We start from the raw sequence: 22627 nt of genomic DNA on the forward strand, positions 1-22627 counted from the left end.
ATGGCCACTACTCTGCTTTCGCTGGACACCACGTACTTGAAGCGGGAGCGCACGCAGGTGCACCAACACACCCACACCTGCTACAAGCGCAACAGCACCAAGTGCCGCTTTAACGTCCCCTTCATGCCCATTGATGAACCCATGGTCGTAGTGCCTTTCCCGAGTGGGGAGAGTGAGGCGCAGAACAAACACATCGAGATGCTCCAAATCAAGTACCAAGCCATGCACCAGGCTTTGGAAACGACCAACTATGATTCACTACAGCAGTTCTGGGAACATCACGGCATCACGGACAGGGAGCAGTACATTTCGGTTCTCCGAGCAGGTACACCTCGTCCCGCCGTCATGCTACCCCGTACCGTGCAGCAAAAGCGGGTTAATTACTTTAACCCATGGGTGGCGTCCGTTCTAGATTCAAACATGGATCTTCAGATCGTGCTCGACACGTACGCGTGTGCTGCCTACGTGGTAGAGTATGTAAATAAGGCCAATCGAGGTATGTCCAATCTGAACCGTGCGGTGCAAGAAATTGTCAAGGATAAGGGGGACATGGATTACACGCAGGCACTGAGACACTTGGGCGTGAAGATGCTCAATGCGATCGAGCTCTCAGCACAGGAGGCCGCCTGGTGTTTGCTCAAGCAGGACATGTCGCAGGCTAGTCGCAAAATTGTCTTTGTAAACACTGCCTGGCCTGAGCAAAGGACGCGCATCCGGAAGTCTAACGCTCAAATGGAGGAGGAACGCTTGGACGAATCTAGCACGGACGTTTGGAAAAGGACTATGATCGAGCGCTACGAAGACCGCGCGCCTGAATTGGAAGCCGTCACTCTGGCAGAGTTCGCTACAGACTACAACATCTACACCTGCCAGAAGAGAGTTCAGCGAGTGATACTTCGCTACCGCGGTTACTCCATCGACGATTCAGTTAACTTCAAGAAAGAACATGTCCTACTCTTCTTTCCGTTTCGTAAGGAGGTGGACATCTTAGACCAAAATTGTTTCGAGCGGCTATACGAGGAAAACACTGACGTCATTCGGGAGCACAAATCACGCTATCAGAGTGATGTAAATATTGAAGACCTCCGTGCGGTTTGTAATTCCCTGATACGACCCAATAACGAGGAACGGGAGACGGCTTCTGAGATTTCCGATGTGACCGTGCACCCGGCAGCCATGGAGAACGACGACTCTGATCTCCTAGACATTGGTGCAGTCGAGTCCAATGCCCCGTTTAAACAATGCCCCGCCGTGTGCACGCGCCAAGACGTCATGAGCAGAGATCAGTACCTGGACACCATGCGGAAGACAAATGATGAGCAGTACGAGATCGTCCGAGAAGTCCTACACCGACTGACAACTCCGAACTCTCCACCACTGCAAATATTCTTCACGGGAGTGGCTGGATGCGGCAAAACATTTGTACTGCGCCTGATCATGGACCTCTACAACAGGTACTGTAACCCTGCTGGCCCATACAATCTAAACGCATATGTGGCTTGCGCTACAACAGGAAAGGCGGCGGTGGCACTAGGCGGAGTAACTGTGCACGCAGCGTTCAAGCTTAGCCTCAAGACAGACAGCGGACTCAGGGACAACGAGTTGAACACCTTCCGCTATGCTTTCAGGAATGTCAGATGCGTGATTATCGACGTAGTTAGCATGATGTCTGCTGATATACTTCACAGAATCGACTCGCGGCTCCGCTCCATCACCTGCAAATATCTGCAGCCCTTCGGAGGGTTGGACGTCATTCTCTGTGGGGACCTGCGTCAGCTTCCCCCCGTTCGTGCAGCTGAGGTGTTCAAGCGCGTCAAAACAGACGACGTGTTTAACACAGAAATCGCGTGGCACCATCTCGCCTACTTTGCACTCATTAAAGTGGTACGACAAAACAATCTCAGGTTCTCCACGTTGCTTTCCAAAATTGGAGATGGTGTCGAATTAGACCCCGAGGAAATCTCACTTATCGAGAGTCGGTTCGTTCCACAGCAGGAAGCAGAAGCTTCTTGCCCCGGTGGCATACGCTTGTTCTACTCCAACAAGGAATCTGATTACTACAACACAACAAAGGCCATAGTAGCACAGGATAATGCTGTACCATGCACGGCACAGGATACAATCGTTGGGTGTAGGTCTATGCAAGAGCAAACAGAGGCCATGCGTAAGGTCGAAACGTTACCCAAGGCCGAAATAGGAAATTTGCCAGCAAATATAATGCTGTGCATTGGCAAGCCTTACATGATCACCCTCAACGTGGATGTTTCCGATGGCCTTGTTAATGGATCGGTGGGAACACTGAAATTCATCGAAAACGACACCCATGGGAAACCGCTACGCATATGGTTGCAGTTCGGGGAGCTTGGCTCCAAACTTGCGATCGGAACCGTAGCGGCCGCAAAATCACACCAGTTACGCAAGCTCAACAGAAACATTCAACCGAACTGGATACCGATTGAAAGGCGTACCGTCACCTGCGTTATCGATAAGAAGACGAAGGTATCGGTAAGAAGATGCCAGCTTCCCGTTGTGCAGGCGAGCGCCATTACCATTCATAAATCCCACGGTGGCACATATGATGAAGTCGTGTACTCCTACGCCAAGAATCATCCACAGAAGTTGGTATACGTGGCACTGAGTCGCGCTACAGACATCAACGGACTCTACCTGACCAATGTTGACAACGACTTCACATTCTACCACGGAAAAGCCAATCCGGACAGAAAGCTAGCCGATGAATTTCGTCGGTTGCAGTCCCACAAACTTGACACCATCACCGCCAAGTGCCTCGCCATGACTGAACAGCCGCACTACTTGTTGATCTCCGCTCTTAACGGACGCTCCCTTGCCGCACATGCCAAGGACGTACACCACGATCACATTCTGCGCCATTCCTCTGTACTTTGCTTTGCTGAAACCTGGATGGATCCCGAAGAGCCTCTCGAAATCATAGATTTCCTATACTGCTGTGGTGCTCGCAGAGACCACAACAGAGCGGCGGGAGTCGCTATCTACTTGCGCACAGGTCTCTCTGCAATACCAGTCGAAATGTTTGGCACGTCACATGAAGTTGGCGAACTGTGCGCCGCAAAGTTGCCCAACGGCTTGCTGGCTGCCTACTTCGCCCCTACCGCACTCACGAAAGACGTCGTGCACTTCCTGCAACTCGCATTAACCGTCCATCGATCCACACCGATGTTAGTAGTGGGGGACTTTAATGTTGACATAAAGACAAACAGCAATTTCCTAACACTTATGCGGGAGAACATCCCGTTCCTCTCGCTCGTAACGCTTCCCACGGCTGTGACAACCTCGCGAGGCACTTGTATAGATCTCGTCTTTGAGAATCAAGCATTGGTGTACCAAGTCGAACATATGTCAGTCTATTTCTCCGACCACAAAGCTTCCTTCATGACTGTCAAGAACTGTTAGTGGAGTCTTTGTTAAAGGAATACGTGTGAAAAAAAAAATTCTGTGATAGCGCATACATGTGTTGCTCGATTTCTTTGCCTCAATCTATCGAAAAGGTGAAACAGCTTATTTGCTGCGCTCAAATTTCGCATTAGGAAGTAACGTAATCGTCGGTAATTTTTTTTTCTATCAAATTCTAACCATTTGCACTGTAATAAATAAATAACGATTTCATATGCTGGTACGTTGTTCAAATTATCTATACCGCCTATGTGTGAAAACGTTGCTCATGGCCACCACAACCTGTGCATGAGCTACGTACATCTGTAAAAGGCGCGGAACAGAAACGGCCCTGCTGCCAGGCATTGCTGACCGCAGACAGTCGGAATCTCTCACGCGCCGGCCGAACAAAAGCATCCTGCAGGTACGTAAATTAACCCACGAAACCACGTGCACATACTTTCACGCTGTCAAAACCTGAAACTCTGGTAATTACTCGCGTGTCTGAGCACACCGCGTGCTTGTGTCGTGTTTCAGCAACACGAACTTTCAACGTGCGCGCGCTTTACGCCTTAAATACGCCTTGAATAATGGTGCTTTTCTCTATTTCTTCCGCAAATACGACACGACTTTCTTAAGGCCAGTTACCGACTGGCAAAGCACAATCTAGATTGAAAAAACTGCTCCGCAGGGCTCGAACGAACTTTTCTGCGGATTTCCTCCCGTAGCGTGTTAGCCGTTGTCTGCTACGGCAGGCCCACCACCGGCGGCGCCACCGTCGAGGCCGCGCCGAGCGGAGGAGGAGGGAAGCGAATGGCGCTACTTTGGGAGATTGAGGGGTTTTACCTTGAGGCAGTGGCAGTCAGAGCCGTGCTATTTGATAAGCCAGTTACTGTTTGCTCTCTCTACATTCCTCCGAGCCATCAACTTTCCAGAACAGAATTCGAGAGCTTTATCGCAGAACTCCCAGAACATTACATTGTAGTAGGCGATTTAAATGCACACAACACCCTCTGGGGAGGTTCTCGTTGTGATACGAGAGGGCGCTTATTAGAAAACTTCATTTTATCTTCCAATGCATGCATACTAAACAAGAAAGAACCCACATTCTACAGCGTGGCAAACAAAACGTTCTCATCTATTGACTTAAGCATAACACCAAGTACACTAGTGCCATACCTTGAGTGGAACGTGATCAAAAATCCATATAGGAGTGACCATTTCCCAATTGTCTTAAAATTAAGAAAAAGCGATAAGTTTTCTCCACATCTGCCCCGTTGGAAGGTCGACTGTGCTGACTGGAAACGATACAGAGAGCTGACACATTTGACCTTGGATGACATCTGTACTCTCTCAATCGATGATAGAGTGTCATATTTGACGGCGTTTATAACAGAAGCTGCATCAATATCTATCCCTCAAACGAATGGATCACCCTCTAAACGACGTATTCCTTGGTGGAATGAGCAGTGTAAGGTAGCCCGCAAAAATCAATATAAGGCTTGGAGTCGCCTTCGCGACTGCCCAACTACCGAGAACTTGATCAGCTTCAAGAAAATAAAATCAGAAAGTAGAAGAACGCGCCGCCTTGCCAAAAGGGAAAGTTGGCAGAAATACATCTCTAGTATTAATTCATATACAGACGAAAGAAAAGCCTGGAACAGAGTAAACAATATAAAAGGCCGCGAAACTCATCCTCTACCATTAGTAAACGCGCAAACAGATACTCTTGAGGACCAGGCTGACTGTCTAGGAGCACATTTCGAGCACATTTCCAGTACATCTCATTACACAGATACATTCCTAAAATTTCGGTGACAAGCAGAACAGATGTCTCTGGGTGGGAAAGGCACATCCAATGAAGTATACAATCGTCCATTTGGAATGGCTGAGTTCCAAGCCTCACTGAACTGTTGCAACAAGTCCGCTCCAGGAAGTGACAGAATAATGTATGAGATGATCAGACACTTACACCCCGAAACCCAAAAAACACTACTGTCACTCTTTAATGCCATGTTCTCTGCCGGATACATTCCTTCTGTCTGGAAAGAAGCAATCGTAATACCTATTCTCAAAGAGGGCAAGGACCCTTCCTCACCCAACAGTTATAGACCTATAGCTCTCACTAGTTGTCTATGCAAATTATTTTAGAAGATGAATAACCGTCGCCTCATCCATTTTCTTGAAAGCAACAAAATACTTGATCCCTTTCAGTGCGGTTTCAGGGAGCGTAGATCCACAACAGATCACCTTGTCCGCATCGAGACAAATATCCGTGATGCCTTTGTCCGCAAACAGTTCTTCCTGTCAGTATTTTGAGATATGGAAAAGGCATACGACACAACCTGGCGCTTTGGGATCCTCCGGGACCTGTCTGAAATGGGAGTTCGAGGCAACTTGCTGAACGTGATTCAGAGTTACCTCTCCAATCGGACGTTCCGTGTTAGAGTTGGTAACGTTCTGTCTCGTCCATTTACGCAAGAGGCTGGTGTTCCACAAGGTGGTGTGCTGAGCTGCACTCTTTTTATTGTCAAAATGAACGCGATCCAGACTGCCATACCACATACTATGTTTTATTCCGTATATGTGGATGACATCCAGATAGGTTTCAAATCATGTAACCTAAGTATCTGCGAGCGACAAGTACAGCTTTGCTTAAATAAATTATCTAAGTGGGCTGACCAAAATGGTTTCAAACTAAACCCACAAAAAAGTACATGCGTCCTATTTTCTAACAAGAGAGGCACAATGGCGGACCCCGCAATAGATCTAAATGGAGAACGGCTATCTGTGAGCCACGAACACAAATTTCTAGGAATCCTTTTAGACAGTAAGCTGACTTTTGTACCGCACTTGAAGTATCTGAAATCAAAGTGCCTCAAGTCTATGAACTTGCTGAAGCTCCTGTCACGTACATCTTGGGGAAGCGACAGGCGGTGCATTTTAAAGCTCTACAAAAGTCTAATATTAACTCGCCTTGACTACGGAGCGATAGTCTACAATTCTGCCGGACCTAGTGCTCTGAAAATGCTTGATCCTATTCACCACTTAGGTATCCGCCTTGCTACAGGCGCCTTTAGGACTAGCCCTGTGCAAAGCCTCTACGTCGAGTCAAACGAATGGTCATTGCACTACCAAAGGACATACTTAACTTTCTCCTACGCCCTTAAAGTTAGCTCAGATGTTAAACATCCTTGTCATTCCACTATATGCGACTTGTCCACTGCTAGGCTGTTTCGTAACCGCCCAGCCACTAGGCCTCCTCTGTCCCTTCGGTTGGAAGCACTATCAGAAAAAACAGGGGTCCCTCTTTTACACAATGTCCTAATGGCTCCTACACGGCTTCCACCGCCTTGGGAGTGGCAGATTATCCAATGCGACATCTCTTTCTTAGAAATATCGAAACGAGCCCCGGAGGCACACATATGTTCGCATTTTATGGAGCTCAAGGAGAAGTACTCATGTGATGAATTTTACACAGATGCTTCGAAGTCGCCAGCTGGTGTTGCCTACGCAGCTCTGGGACCCTCACTTTCAACATCTGGACCACTAAACCCTTACACCAGTATCTTTACAGCGGAAGCATACGCCATTCTTAAGGCTATTCAACACATACGGCTCAAAAATGTCGCTAAGGCTGTTGTATTTACAGACTCATTAAGTGTAGTGAGAGCCCTAATTAGCTTACGAAAGCATAAGAACTCGGTTTTTAATGAGCTGTATAGCTTGTTATGCTCCGCATATATGTGCAACCAATCGATTATACTATGCTGGATACCTGGCCATAAAGGCATAAAAGGCAACGTAGCTGCTGACGAAAACGCTACGTCAGTGAGTTTTAGCAACACAGATGGAAATATCCCCATTCCTGCCACCGACCTGAAGCCCCTTCTGCGCCGTAAATTGAGGAATCATTGGCAAGAAGAGTGGGATACACAAACATTGAATAAGTTACACATTATAAAACCAAAATTGCGGAATTGGATAAGTGACAAAACAGCACGGTACAAGGAAGTACTTCTTTGCCGATTAAGGATAGGCCACACATACGGCACCCACTCTCATCTCTTGACTGGGGGCGATCCTCCAACTTGTGTTAAGTGCGGCAATAATCTCACTGTCCTCCATGCTCTTATTGAGTGCCCTGCAATAGAAACAGAGAGGAAAAAGTATTTCCCTGCTGCATATCGCGAGAATTTACCCCTTCACCCTGCATTTTTTCTTAGCGATGAACCTCTTTTTAATCTGCAAACAGTCTTAAAGTTTTTAGCCGAAACGGACACTCTGAAAATCATCTGGTCGGACAACTTTTAAGCACACGACTAACAGCCCTGCATTCAAGGGCTCTCTTGAAACTCTGGAGTCAATGTTATGGTTTTATTGCATCATATTTTAACGAAAGCCCATTGCCATAGCCCACATCACATCCTAGTCACCGTCATTATTTTACCACCTATATATTCTACTCCGCTTACAGCGTAAGTTCTTTAGGCCCTTTTACAGCCATATCACATCTACCATGATGAGTTTATTGTGCATGTCATCCACAATACATCGTCAACATTACCACATGTCATGGCGATCTTTGGTCAAACCTGGCCCTTGCGCCATAAAACACCACACATCATCATCATCTCAGGGTCGCGCAGCTAATTGGTTCTCCCGTGTGGTTTACCACTGCTGCTGCGACTCTAAACATTCTAGTGTTGCGGTCCCATGGGTATACGGCCGCGTCTGTGTATACTGTGTTTTCTAGTGCGGCTAGGTTTCGTTCCACGAAATCTGCTCGTGCCTGCCTTCTGGTGGCGTGGAGATTCGGGTCCATGTTTCTCGGTAGGGGGCTAATCTCCAGTGTCTGGCGAACGCTGTCTGGGATGCTAGCAGCCCGATCCTCTATTCCGTCTGTTTTATGCCCTATTCTTTTTAGGAGCTTGCGGCCGGTGGCAGTCTGCTGGAGCCTGGCGATCTGTGCAATGAGCTGCGCTTTCGCGAGTTCTTCGAAGGTGTTGCTTAGGCCCATCTGTAACAGTTTATCGTTGGGCGTGTTTCTAGGCAGATGTAGCGCCGTCTTATACGCTTTCCTTAGTAGCGTTTCCGTGTGCTCTTTTTTGTGCTTGGTCATGTTGTGGTACGGGAGCGAGTACGTGACTCTGCTGACCACTAGGCTTCTGACCAGCTTGATTGTGTATTCTTCTCTCATTCCGCTTCTTCTTTGAGATACCCTCGTTATCATTCGGCTTACTTGTTCTGTCGATTTCTTTAGTATGCTGATTGTGTGGCTGCATTTCTTGCTTCCTTGAATCCACATGCCTAGGAGCGTATCATGCTCCTTTCAGGTATGTTTTATCCCTCTAGTTTTACTATTAGTTCTTCCTTGGTGGGGTTTCTTCCCACTCTCAGGATATCTGATTTTTCGGTGGAGCACGCCAGGCCCCTTTCTCTGACGTATTCTTCCACGCACTCGGTCGCTTCCTGCACATAGTTGCACATAGTTGTGCGCATAGTTGCACATAGTTGTGCATTGCAATGCACATAGTTGTGCATTGTTTAGCGCTCTCCTTATGACGCGCTCACTGCTCAAGATTGGTGGCTGCCCCAAGCGTGGCGTCGTAATTCATTCGCAGGCGAGAACACGCTCGATCAAAGCGCATTTGCGCAACTGCGGCTAACTGCTTTGCTTCTTCTCATGTAGCGTCGAGGCTATAGATATTGCCGATGCAGATCTCCAAGGGCGCCGATCTGCCCTCCCCAGCACGCGAGTATTTCCTCACGCGATGTTCGGTGAAGAAAGCAAATGTGGATCAAGGTGGGGCGGATAAACTACGCTCGTTCTCGCTCTTTCGAGCTTTCCTCCTTTTTTCTATCTTAATTTCGTTTGTTATGATCACACACACACACTCACACACACTCACACCCACTCACGCACACGCACGCACGCGCACGCACGCGCACGCACGCGCACGCACGCGCACGCACATGCACACGCACGCACACACGCACGCACGCACAGAGAGAGACACGCACACGCACACACCGCAGCGCGTGGTCTAGCGGTAGAGAATAGGTATTGAGTACAAATATCTGTGCCGTCGGAAACACACCCGTTTTTTCTGATGGGTAGAGATGTCCACTGGCCTGGTGCTCGAGTTCTCGTGTGGCTTCACATCTCGAAAAGGCGACCGATAGAGATTTCCTGAGTTGTTTATGGGTGCTTCTTGTCCAAGCACAGGCGGCCTTGTTGAGCTGTGGGAGGCAAGTGCTGCCGCCGGGGACTATACCGGTAGAATAGGTTACAAGCGCGCTCCCGGCCTGGTGCTCGGCAATTATGGGACCTCAGCGCCTGAAAATGGGTGTTTGTCTTCCACCCGAAGGCGTTCCCACCTCGATAGGTGCATTTGGGGCGCCACATGGGAAATCGTCGCCATGGGAGCGGCCTTAAACACGAGGGTTTCGACTTGAATTTAGGGCGCAGGCTCCTTTCCCCAAATGTATCACCGCTGAAAAAAGCCGAAAGCCATGCCGGGGTACACCATTTGAACCAGTGGTTGCCCGGCGGCGGTGGGAATCGAACGCACAAACATCGGCATGTAGCCGAGGCGGGCGCTCTACAACTAAGCCACGACTAATAATAATAATAATAATAATAATAATAATAATAATAATAATAATAATAATAATAATAATAATAATAATAATAATAATAATAATAATAATAATAATAATAATAATAATAATAATTTATTCCCGTAAGGGTCCCTTCAGGGACATTACATAGGGGGGGGGGGAGACAGCGTTGGGAAAGTGCCATACATCAGCTCAAAAAAAAAAAAGAAAAAAAGAAAAGAATGTGAACGAAGGTAAGAGAAAAATAAATAATAAACTGTAGGAAACATCAGGTATAAACAGAACAACGAAAATATCTCAAACTGAGTAGCAATAAATTAGAAGAAAAGTGTACACGTAAATGTGAAACACGCTAAACATAAGTGGCAAAAAAGAAAAGAAGGAAAAATAGGCGATTACACAAGCAAGCCGGAGTGCTGGCAGAGGAAACGTGAGGAAAAGTGGCTATTTTGGGTTGAAATGGTCTGATAGTAACTGTCTAAATTTGGAGGGATTTGACTCTAAAACCACGGCTTCGGGAAAATTGTTCCATTCTTTTATGGTGATGGGGAGGAAGGATTTGTTGAAGGCGTTGGAAGAACCATGCAAACGCTGTATGCTAAGGGAGTTAAACAAACGGCGAGATGAGCGTAACGGAGCATGTAATAAGTTCTCGCGCAGTGCAGGAAAGTTAAAGTATAATTTACGAAAAATACAGAGCATTGGAAGTTTCCGGCGGAGTGCTAGGGGTTCGAGTCCGAGAGACAATTTCGTGTCAGTAACGCTGGGCCAAGGTGAGTACTGGGAAGTAATGAGCGGCATCATTATAAGCGAACAAACACCACGGACAGCATAAGGGAAATTAATTGTACTGTTTAATTGCATTAAACATGGTAAATTAGTCGAAATGAAAATGGACGAAAGAACAACTGGCCGCAGGTAGTGGCGTAGCCAGAAATATCGTTCGGGGGGGGCTCACGCAGCAGCACGGCCTCCGCCTTATGGAATTTGTCGAGGGATCAAATACACTAATAATAACTGCATTGCCATTGCAAATGTTGCTGCAAACGAATTCTTGAACGCTACGCACCCTCAATACAAGTAAAATATGTATTTCCTCATAAAAGAATATACTCGTATGTCTCAAATAGTGTGCTCGAAATAACATATGTCAGTGGTTCCATGTTTCTGTCTATTTAATACACAAGGAAAATATCTCACGAACTTTAGAATTATTCAGAAGAGTATAGGCTTGGGCTGGTTGGTAACACACAGTTATACTGGAAACACAGCGCGGGAAAGACGATCGACAAAGACTAGACAGGACAAGCGCTAACCTTCAGCACAGCGTTTATTCCGGAACAGGAGCATATATACGCAACTGATTCTGCTAAGGGAAAGATGTACATAGAAGCTTAACAAAAACGCCACATGCCGTCATGCCATGAATTCAAGCTCTGTTGTTGATAATGCCACAGACGGTCTGCTGAAAAGTAGCTGTGATACCTTACCTGCATAAGGTGCCTCACAATCTAAGAAAGGTAGGGCAACGTTCTGGCGTAAAAGTTGTTTTCACGGCGCCGAAAAAGCTGTTGAGTGTCTGCAAAAAGAGCTGCCCTACTCGAACGCGGAAGCCTGAATCCACAATTAAACACAGAGTTGCCTACGTGCCTTGCAAGAGGGGGGTTGTGTACAAAATTCCACTCTCGTGTGGAAGGTGCTACATTGGCCAAACGGGCACATGTTTGAATGTGCGTCTCCAAGAGCACAGTAATAAAGTGGGCAATATTTCCTCACACGGTCATCTGGCGGCCCCTTGTAAAAAGTATGTTGCACAACCACCTTGCCATCCCTTGCTCGATAAGACGGTCATATTGTACCGGCACCGCAAACACCTGACAAAAGAAATCAAGGAATCATCTGACATTGCAAGGGCAGGTGATCTATGCGTCAGCAGGCCGTCTGTGGCATTATCAAATACAGAGCTTGAATTCATGCCATGACGGCATGTGGCGTTTTTGTTAAGCTTTTATGTCCTTCTTTCCCTAAGCAGAATCAGTTGCCTATCATTCATATGTAAGAGAGCGCCAAAAAACACAGACAAGGGAGGACACAGGACGAGCGCTGACGGCCAACGACACCTTTATTGAAGCCTGCGGAAATATACAATTCGCAACGGACATAAAGAGAGTAAAAGAAGATAGGGAAGGCGAGTCATCGTCAGGCTACTTCTGCTGCGCATGCGTCAATAACATTAAACAATACAGATGTAACCATACACATCGTGGACACAGGCCAAACTGATCAACTTCTAGCAACCACAGCAATTAACAGCGATCAGATGGCCAGAGCAATCTTTGAGGCATTTTAAATGTATCAGTTAAGAGCCACCTGTGTTAGTTCCCCTTCCATAGCTCTTCGTGATAAAGAACTTAAGTTCCTTAGAAGTGGTTTGCTGCCAGGCGATGTTTGGGAGCGGCTGTTTCTAGCAGCTGGTCCTCTTCTGCAGCCTTCCCGCCTTTTCTAAATATTTATTTTCTCCTTAGTGCAGCGGTGGCGTAGGTAGAACACCCGCCTCGCGTGCAAGAGGGCCGTGGTTCGAATCCTGGTGCCGGCAATTTTCCACCGGATTAAAAAAAAAAATCCGCGTGTGATAAAATTGCATAAACAGGCCTGGAGTGTGGCCTGATCCCGGTGACCAGAACCGGTAACGCACTCCCTCACCAGAGCAGGATTGGCCACCCTGGTGCAGTACTTGGCCGCAACCTCCTATATGAACAACACAATCAAACCCCGGCCCTCAGTCCCCAGCAGCTGTGAAGCAACTGACCACGGCGGCGGTCAGACCTGCGACGCAGCAGAGGGTGCTAAGAATCACTGGCTCCGGACAGGCCGCCATTGGAATATGAACCTGGCAACGTTTTACGCTAGAACGTTATCTAGTGAGGCGAGTCTAGCAGTGCTATTGGAGGAATTAGAGGGCAGTAAATGGGATATAATAGGGCTCAGTGAAGTTAGGAGGCCAAAAGAAGCATATACAGTGCTAAAAAGCGGGCACGTCCTGTGCTACCGGGGCTTAGCGGAGAGAAGAGAACTAGGCGTCGGATTCCGGATTAATAAGAATATAGCTGGTAACATACAGGAATTCTACAGCATTAACGAGAGGGTGGCAGGTCTTGTTGTGAAACTTAATAAGAGGTACAAAATGAAGATTGTACAGGTGTACGCCCCTACATCCAGTCATGATGACCAGCAAGTCGAAAGCTTCTATGAAGACGTGGAATCGGCGATGGATAGAGTGAAAACTAAATACACTATACTAATGGGCGACTTTAATGCCAAGGTAGGCAAGAAGCAGGCTGGAGACAAGGCAGTGGGGGAATATGGCATAGGCACTAGGAATATCAGGGGAGAGTTATTAGTAGAGTTTGCGGAACAGAATAATATGAGGATAATGAATACCTTCTTCCGCAAGCGGGATAGCCGAAAGTGGACGTGGAGGAGCCCGAACGGCGAGACTAGAAATGAAATAGACCTCATACTCTGCGCTAACCCTGGCATCATACAAGGTGTGGACGTGCTCGGCAAGGTGCGCTGCAGTGACCACACTGAGTTAGCGGTAAGAGGGAAAATAGAGGAATTTCAGATCAAACTACAGAACAGGTATTCGGCTTTAACTCAGGAAGAGGACCTTAGTGTTGAAGCAATGAACGACAATCTTGTGGGCATCATTAAGGAGTGTGCAAGGGAAGTCGGTGGTAACTCCGTTAGGCAGGATACCAGTAAACTATCGCAGGAGACGAAAGATCTGATCAAGAAACGCCAATGAATGAAAGCCTCTAACCCTACAGCTAGAATAGAACTGGCAGAATTTTCGAAGTTAATCAACAAGCGTAAGACAGCTGACATAAGGAAGTATAATATGGATAGAATTGAACATGCTCTCAGGAACGGAGGAAGCCTAAAAACAGTGAAAAAGAAACTAGGAATTGGCAAGAATCAGATGTATGCGTTAAGAGACAAAGCCGGCAATATCATTACTAATATGGATGAGATAGTTCAAGTGGCTGAGGAGTTCTATAGAGATTTATGCAGTACCAGTGGCAGCCACGACGACAATGGAAGAGAAAATAGTATAGAGTAATTAGACATCCCACTGGTAACGCCGAAAGAAGTAAAGAAAGCCTTGGGAGATATGCAAAAAGGGAAGGCAGCTGGGGAGGATCAGGTAACAGCAGATTTGTTGAAGGATAGTGGGCAAATTGTTCTAGAGAAACTGTCCACCCTGTATACGCAATGCCTTATAACGTCGAGCGTACCGGAATCTTGGAAAAACGCTAACATAATCCTAATCCATAAGAAAGGGGACGCCAAAGACTTGAAAAATTATAGACCGATCAGCTTACAGCTTACTGTCCGTTGCCTACAAACTATTTACAAAGGTAATCGCAAATAGAATCGGGAACAACTTAGACTTCTGTCAAGCAAAGGACCAGGCAGGATTCCGTAAAGGCTACTCAACAATAGATCATATTCACACTATCAATCAGGTGATAGAGAAATGTGCGTAATATAACCAACCCTTATATGTAGCTTTCATTGATTACGAGAAAGCATTTGATTCTGTCGAAACCTCAGCAGTCATGGAGGCATTACGGAATCAGGGTGTAGACGAGCCGTATGTAAAAATACTGGAAGATATCTATAGCGGCTCGACAGCAACCGTAGTCCTCCATAAAGAAAGCAACAAAATCCCAATAAAGAAAGGCGTCAGGCAGGGAGATACGATCTCTCCAATGCTATTCACAGCGTGTTTACAGGAGGTATTCAGAGACCTGGATTGGGAAGAAATGGGGATAAAAGTTAATGGAGAATACCTTAGTAACTTGCGATTCGCTGATGATATTGCCTTGCTTAGTAACTCAGGGGACCAACTGCAATGCATGCTCACTGACCTGGAGAGGCAAAGCAGAAGAGTGGGTCTAAAAATTAATCTACAGAAAACTAAAGTAATGTTTAACAGTCTCGGAAGAGAACAGCAATTTACAATAGGCAGCGAGGCACTGGAAGTCGTAAGGGAATACATCTACTTAGGGCAGGTAGTCACTGCGGATCCGGATCATGAGACGGAAATAATCAGAAGAATAAGAATGGGCTGGGGTGCGTTTGGCCGGCATTCTCAGATCATGAACAGCACGTTGCCATTATCCCTCTAGAGAAAAGTGTATAATAGCTGTGTCTTACCAGTACTCACCTGCGGGGCAGAAACCTGGAGGCTTACGAAAAGGGTTCTACTCAAATTGAGGACGACGCAACGAGCTATGGAAAGAAGAATGATAGGTGTAACGTTAAGGGATAAGAAAAGAGCAGATTGGGTGAGGGAACAAACGCGAGTTAATGACATCTTAGTGGAAATCAAGAAAAAGAAATGAGCATGGGCAGGACATGTAATGAGGAGGGAAGATAACCGATGGTCATTAAGGATAACGGACTGGATTCCAAGGGAAGGGAAGCGTAGCAGGGGGCGGCAGAAAGTTAGGTGGGCGGATGAGATTAAGAAGTTTGGAGGGACGACATGGCCACAATTAGTACATGACCGGGGTTGTTGGAGAAATATGGCAGAAGCCTTTGCCCTGCAGTGGGCGTAACCAGGCTGATGATGATGATGATGAATAAATGATGGCTATAGATGTCTGTGAAAAGGCTTGTTATTTGTTTATTAATTTATTATTTATTTGATATGCGCCAGAAATGCAGGCAATACCGGACGGGTGAGCCTATAACGACAGAAAGCTGAGCTAGTTGGTAAGGATTCTGTTGCAACTTAACGCATTTTCGAAGTGCGCGCACCTTTTATCGCCTTATCTGGCGATCCTTCGAGTTCGGATTATCACTACTAACACGTGCTCCTTTCTATCTTCCTGCCACTCGGCTACTTATAAATACGCTTGACACCTTTGAATAAACCTTCATTTTGTTCTACTGACTACGCTGATGCTTCACTGGTCTGGCGTTATTGCGAGCACGCCATGGCTATGCTACAGTGGCGACGAAGATGGACATCGCCCATGCAGTGAAAGTCGACGCTGAACCGGAACCCACGCAGAACCGAGAAACCAAGGTCATCATGGCTCGCCAACTTCCCGACTTCGAAGTAGGCAAAGATAAGTGGAAGCCGTACCTTATAAAAGTAGAAGCATACTTTGAAGCGAATGCGATTGAAGACTCGACTAAGAAAAGAGCATTGCGTGTTGCTGCGTTAAATACGCATACGATCCAAGTGCTGGCAGGGAAGGTGGCTCCACGCAAGCCAAATGCATTGACGTATGAAGAAGTCGTCGAAGTTTTGAGTGAGCACTACAGTCCCAAGAGACACGAAATCACCGAAAGCTACAAGTTTTTCAGTCGTTGTCAAGCGGAGGGCGAGCCTGTTAATGAATTCCTGGTAGACATTCGCTGAATAGCTGACAATTGCAATTTTGGCAGTGCTTTGGATCGCATGCTTCGAGATCGCATTGTTTGTGGAATACGGTCAGGTGCCCTGCAGAAGCAGCTACTGGCACAGCGGGAATTAACGCTACAAGACGCTGAAGCGATGGCCCTTGCAGCTGAGGCTGCGGATAGTGATGCAAAAGAGATGATCGGACCGGCAACGACACCCGTGAAAGTACAGGCGTATCAGAGAGAAACTCTAGTGGATGAGAGGAGGGCTGCCGCACGTCAAGAATGCGCAAGGTGCGGTAGTACAAAACATTCGCTGTTACCGCTGTGGACGACGTGGTCACCTTGCAAGGAAATGTCGAAGTCGCGGGGCTCGAGAACAAGGCACTGCAAGGACAGCCTGTAAACAAAGAACGGGGTTCTCTACCGCGGACTCAGCTAGCTAACCACGCACTTGGTTACAAAACTAGCTCTGGCCGAGAGCGGCCCGCGAATGTGCCACTGTGGGCCAGAAAACGCGACGCAAAGTAAGGCTCACGCGTACACTCGCCCCAAGCGGCTCCCACGCAACAAGGGCGCCTCGCGAACTTGGGGGGAGCAAGCAGACACACAACCTTTCTCTTTGAAATGCAACTTTACTCTCTGCGACACAGGCTACTGTACACCGCCAGGGTCGTAAAACGCGGGACTCGAGGCGGAGGGAGATGCCTGCGGTCAGCGAAGAGGGGGTCGAACCAGGGGTGGCGGCGAGGCTGCAGGCATGCAGCCCGCCGCTTGTGGGACTGTCTCCTCAATGTCCTCTAGGCACCTCGATTTCCGAGAATAACAGGGTCTTGTAGTGAAGGCGCAGTGTTCGTTGCTTACAAGCCCAAACTAACACCCTCTTGGGGACGGAAGCCTCAGCCGACGAGGAATCCGAAGCCGCCCACATTTGGACTTTGGTATCCCAACGAAAAAGCTGTCTGGAACCGCCGATCCGCCGAACGTTTGCTTGGTGCGGTGTGCAGCTTAGCATGGAAGTTGATACCGGGTCGCCCGTTTGTGTCATCCCGCGTGAACTATATTATAAGCACCGTGAGCAATGGCCGAAACTGAAACCGTCCAGTCTCAATTTATCTTGCTACACAGGACGCCTTCCAGTACTTCGGGAGCTTGCGCTCCAGGTTTGTCATAAAGGGGTGACAGTGGAGTGTGCGCTGACAGTCTTGGACTGTGCGGGACCAAGCCTCTGCGGTCGCGATTTAATCCAGCGGCTGAACAGCGCAGGTGCTCCAGTGGTTAGTTTTGTAGAGACCTCGGCGGTAACAAATGACTCGAGCGAATCCAGCGTGAACAGCATATTCAATGACTACAACGACGTGTTCTCCGAGGAACTGGGGCTAATCAAGGGTCCTCCAGCCAGCCTGCACATGAAGGAAGGCGCCGTACCCAAGTTCTGCAAGGCCAGACCCATTCCATACGCGCTACGCGAGCGAGTGTCACTCGAGCTAGACCGTTAGACCGTTTAGTTTCTGTGGGCGTGCTGTCGCCGGTGGCACACTCTGAATGGGCAACGCCCATAGTCGTAGTGCTTAAGAAAGACGGCGCAGTAAGAATCTGCGGGGATTTCAAGGCCACAGTAAATCCAGCGTGAGCAACTGAGCAATACCCATTGCCAATCATTGAGGATATGTTTGCCCGATTACACGATGGGGAATATTTCAGCACTCTGGATTTACGGGATGCATACAATCAAGTAGCGCTAGACGATAACGCGAAGAAAGTTTGCGTCATTAATACGCCAAAAGGGCTATTTTGCTACAATCGACTTCCTTTCGGTATAGCCTCAGCGCCCGCAATATTCCAAAGGAAAATGGATGAGGTATTGGCTGGCCTTCCAGGAGCACAGGCTTATCTTGACGATGTGCTCATTTCTGAAAAAGCGAGTGACGGTGGCGAAAGGCTGAAAAACGTGTTACAGCGCTTCCGAGAGCGCGGTGTAAAGCTAAGGTTCGATAAATGCAACTTGCGCAGCCCAGCAGTAACTTATCTAGGCCATCGGATCGATCGTGATGGGCTTCATCCGACAGAAAAAAACCTTGACGCTATCATGAAGGCACCGAGCCCCTGTAATGTCGGTGAGCTACGTTCATTCTTGGGCATGATTACTTTTTACGCGCGGTTTCTGCCGAACATGTCAACACTTGGCCCATTGTATCAACTGCTTGAAAAGAACGCACGCTGGCAATGGAAACAGCCGCAAGAGCACGCGTTTGATCTTGCCAAGCAAAGCCTTAAAACAGCCAAGGTTCTAGTTCATTTCGACCCTTCGAAGGAACTTAAACTGGAGTGTGACGCGTCTCCGTACGGTGTGGGAGCTGTCTTGTTTCACACGACCGGTAACGTTCACAGGCCCATTGGGTTCCGCTCGCGAACATTAACGCAGGCGGAGCGCAACTATTCGCAGCTCGAGCGAGAGGCACTGGCACTGGTATTCGGCGTCACGAAATTCCGTGACTACCTTCTAGGTCGGGAATTTACCTTAGTGACTGACCACCAGCCATTGTTGGGCCTGCTGAAATCGGACAAGCAGACGCCTACAATGGCCGCCGCACGGATACAACGTTGGGCACTCCACCTGGGGGCCTACCGCTACCGGCTACAGTATGCACCAGGACGACAGATGCTGAACGCTGACGCTCTCAGCCGACTTCCGCAAAGATCTCCGGAATCTGACGATGACGGTGAGCCGCCCGAATATGTGCTGTCGCTAAACCAGCTGAACAATGGCACCATAACAACGCGTGAGCTGAAAGCATTAACGGCTTTTGACCCTGTCCTGGTCGAGGTCAAACGGTACATATTACATGGGTGGCCCAGAAACGCAAACGGAATGGCCCGGGCCGTACTGCCGTTTTTTGACCGCAAGCTCGAATTATCCGTAGCACATGAACTGGTGTACTGGGGTAATAGGGTCATAATACCGACCGAAGCTAGGGAGCGAGTGCTGCATCTTCTACATGAAACGCACCAGGGTTCACCGGCAATGAAATCTGTCGCTCGTTCTTTGTTCTGGTGGCCAGGCCTCGACAAAAATATTGAAGACGTGTCTGCACAATGCCAGTTCTGTGTGCAAAATCTGCCGATGCCAACTGCAGCTCCCGTCGTTAACTGGCCTGAAACAGGCGAAAGGTGGTCCCGTATTCACATTGACTACGCGGGTCCGATCTGCGGAAAAATGATACTCTTACTAGTCGATGCACACACCAAATGGCTCGAAGCAATACCTTTGTCACATGCCTCAACGCAGACTACCATTGACTGTCTGCGTGGCATTTTCAGCAGGTTTGGAATACCGCGCACGATCGTTTCTGACAACGGGACCCCATTTGCCAGTCAAGACTTCGCGTTGTTCGTGGCAAACAACATTGTGCACCTTCGATGCGCTCCATACCATCCCCAGTCTAATGGTGCGGCGGAAAGGGCAGTACGAACGATAAAAGATGGTCTTCGAAAAATGACGAAAGGAAAACTTGAAGAGAACCTTGTACGGTTGCTTTTTAACTACCGGAGGACTCCGCAAAAATCGGGTAAATCCCCAGCAGAGCTACTTTTGGGCTATCAAATACGCTCACGCTTGGACACATGCTTTCCTCCAGCACTTGCAGGACCAAAAGAGGACCAAGATGACTGGCTGCCGCTACCTGCAAGTGAAGTGTATGCCCGCAATTACGGTGTGGGGAGCAAGTGGACGCCCGGTCATGTGAAGGCGACGTCGGGAGCGAGAATGGTGACCGTGGACACATCGGATGGAGTCATCCAGCGGCACGTGGACCAGGTCCGCCCGCGACAGGAAGTACCAGGGGACAAACCGACAGTAACTACAACCACCACACATCGCAGTGAGCCGGACCAAGCAACACAACTACAGCATCCAGAAACGGTGAATCGGGATGAAGGCATAACTGCTCGGCGCATTCTAAATGGCATCCGTTCTCCAGACTTTGCGGCACCAGATATTCCAGTGGCCCCGTTGCATACAGGTGTCGCCCAACAAACGCTGAGACGCTCAACGAGAGAACGCAAGCCAGTGCAACGCTTTCATTTCTGAGGAGGAAGGAATGTTGCAACTTAACGCATTTTCGAAGTGCGCGCACCTTTTATCGCCTTATCTGGCGATCCTTCGAGTTCGGATTATCACTACTAACACGTGCTCCTTTCTATCTTCCTGCCACTCGGCTACTTATAAATACGCTTGACACCTTTGAATAAACGTTCATTTTGTTCTACTGACTACGCTGATGCTTCACTGGTCTGGCGTTATTGCGAGCACGCCATGGCTATGCTACAGATTCATTATGCAAAAAGACGTGAGGCGTGCAGACAGGACACAAGAGTAGAGAAGTGGACAACACGAACGCCGACTATCAACTGAAGGGAGCACTGAGGCGAAAAAAGAAAGACAAAAAACTCATTTGCGCAAGCTCGGGAATGGTATCTCAGTCGGGTGCATGTGCCGGTCTACGTGAGAGATAACTGTTAAGGCACTTTACAATGCAATCCACCGGTTAACGACATTTTAGGTTCTTTTAGCCTCCGATTGATACACCGTCCCGTTCGCCCTACGTAAAACTGGCCACAGCTAAGGGGAATTTTATAAACCACACCCATACGACAGTCAGTAAAACTGTTGTTCTTATTGTGCTTCACTGGACAAATATCTGTTCTTTTTTTTTTTTCCTTTTACCTGCTCCTTTTTCCTGTGTACGGCAGCGCACACATATCTTGCCTTATTGGGAGCAGTGAAAGCTACATTAACATTATATCTACTTGCAACTTTAAGCCTGTGCGACACTGAATCAATGTACGGAATAGCCACTACTCCTTTTTTGCTATTACTGCTTTCTGTTATCACGTCCGTTCCCCTCGAAACCGATTTGTTTAGGCGCTCAGCCACAGTGGCCACTGCTACACAAGGATAACCTTCTTCTAATAGGCGCCGGACCTGCGCATTAGAACTGGCGCTCATTTTGTGCATGCAGGATCTGGTGAGAGAAGGCTTAAGGCACGAAATTCCGTTTTTTACTACTTTGAAATGCTTGGATTGAAACTTCAGCAACGGCTTCGAAGATGTTGGGGAGTACTGCAAACAAACGTGATTTTGTTCGAAGACCAAGGAAATGTCAAGAAACTGAATTACGCGTCGCTGAGGAAATTCCTTGGTAAACTTTAATCCTCCTCCATAAAGTTTAAATTGCTCACTTACTGAGGTAGCAGCGGAATCTAATTCTTCCATATTGCAGAAAATCAAGTAATCATCAACGTAACGAAATATCTTGATAACTATCACCTAAGGCTTTCTCTAAGCAGCTGTCAACCTTACTCAGGTAAACATTGTTAAGAATAGGGGCAACCTTTGAGCCAATACAAATGCCTAATTTCTGCAGAAAAACGCCATATCTGCACCCAGTCAGCGTCGAACTCAAGTACATTGAAAGAATCTCCAGGAGAGCTGCCGTGGAAACACCGCATCTGTCAATAAGAGCCAACTCTTGCATTTGTTCTTTAATGCACTCACTTATGGAATTTAGCAACCCCTGATGCGGCCAGGAATAATACAAGTCTTCGATATCCATACTAAAAGCTGTACAATCACCAGGATTTTCCCCTCTCAAATACTGAACTAGTGCCTGGGAATTACGCAAGCAAAAGGGGTCTGAAAAAACTAGTGAAGCTAAGCAGTTCTGTTAACTAGCGACACAGACCTGCCACGACCCTTTCTCTGACACTATAGCACGAAAAGGAACTTCTTGCTTATGGGTCTTCGCCGAGGAAAACAGTTCTAAGGTGAGGGATTTTGCTTGACATTAGAGACAACCTTGTCAACATTATGTCTTCCTCTTAGCTGTCACCAGTTCTACGTAAGGCAAACGGGACGGTGTATCAATCAGAGGCTAATTGAACATAAAAGGTAGTTAACCGGTGGATCGCCTTCTAATCTTTCCCTACATTGCCAAGATTGTAACTGCACTCCAGAGTTAGATGAATGCGCGATATTGTAGCAGCATAAGAATGAAGATACGTGTCTTATGGTAGAGGCGTGGCATATCTATAATGGTGGAAATGCGTGCGTGAGTCAGCCTTCGATTACTTAACATAAGGAAGAGATTCAGTGCCTTAACAGTTATCTCTC

The 22627-nt window shown here is 47.7% G+C and overlaps 2 protein-coding genes and 1 long non-coding RNA gene across 3 annotated transcripts in view; 2 read left to right on the forward strand and 1 right to left on the reverse strand.

Moving 5' to 3' along the window:
* The window catches only part of LOC139050420 (uncharacterized), a 516820-nt gene that overhangs the window by 274785 nt on the left and 219408 nt on the right, over nucleotides 1-22627 (reverse strand). The gene's annotated exons all lie outside the window — the stretch shown is intronic.
* LOC139057259 (uncharacterized) lies at nucleotides 1933-3420 on the forward strand (the record flags this gene model as incomplete). The annotated part of the gene is made up of 1 exon (XM_070535145.1): nucleotides 1933-3420. A coding segment is annotated over exon 1 (1281 nt), but the record flags the coding sequence as incomplete, so codon positions are not given.
* Nucleotides 16003-20728, forward strand: LOC139054461 (uncharacterized). The gene is made up of 2 exons (XR_011511251.1): nucleotides 16003-20024; nucleotides 20094-20728. It is a non-coding gene; the product is annotated as an uncharacterized lncRNA (long non-coding RNA).

The sequence above is a fragment of the Dermacentor albipictus genome, chromosome 1 (assembly GCF_038994185.2).
Source record: "Dermacentor albipictus isolate Rhodes 1998 colony chromosome 1, USDA_Dalb.pri_finalv2, whole genome shotgun sequence".
NCBI classification, from domain to species: Eukaryota; Metazoa; Arthropoda; class Arachnida; order Ixodida; family Ixodidae; genus Dermacentor; species Dermacentor albipictus.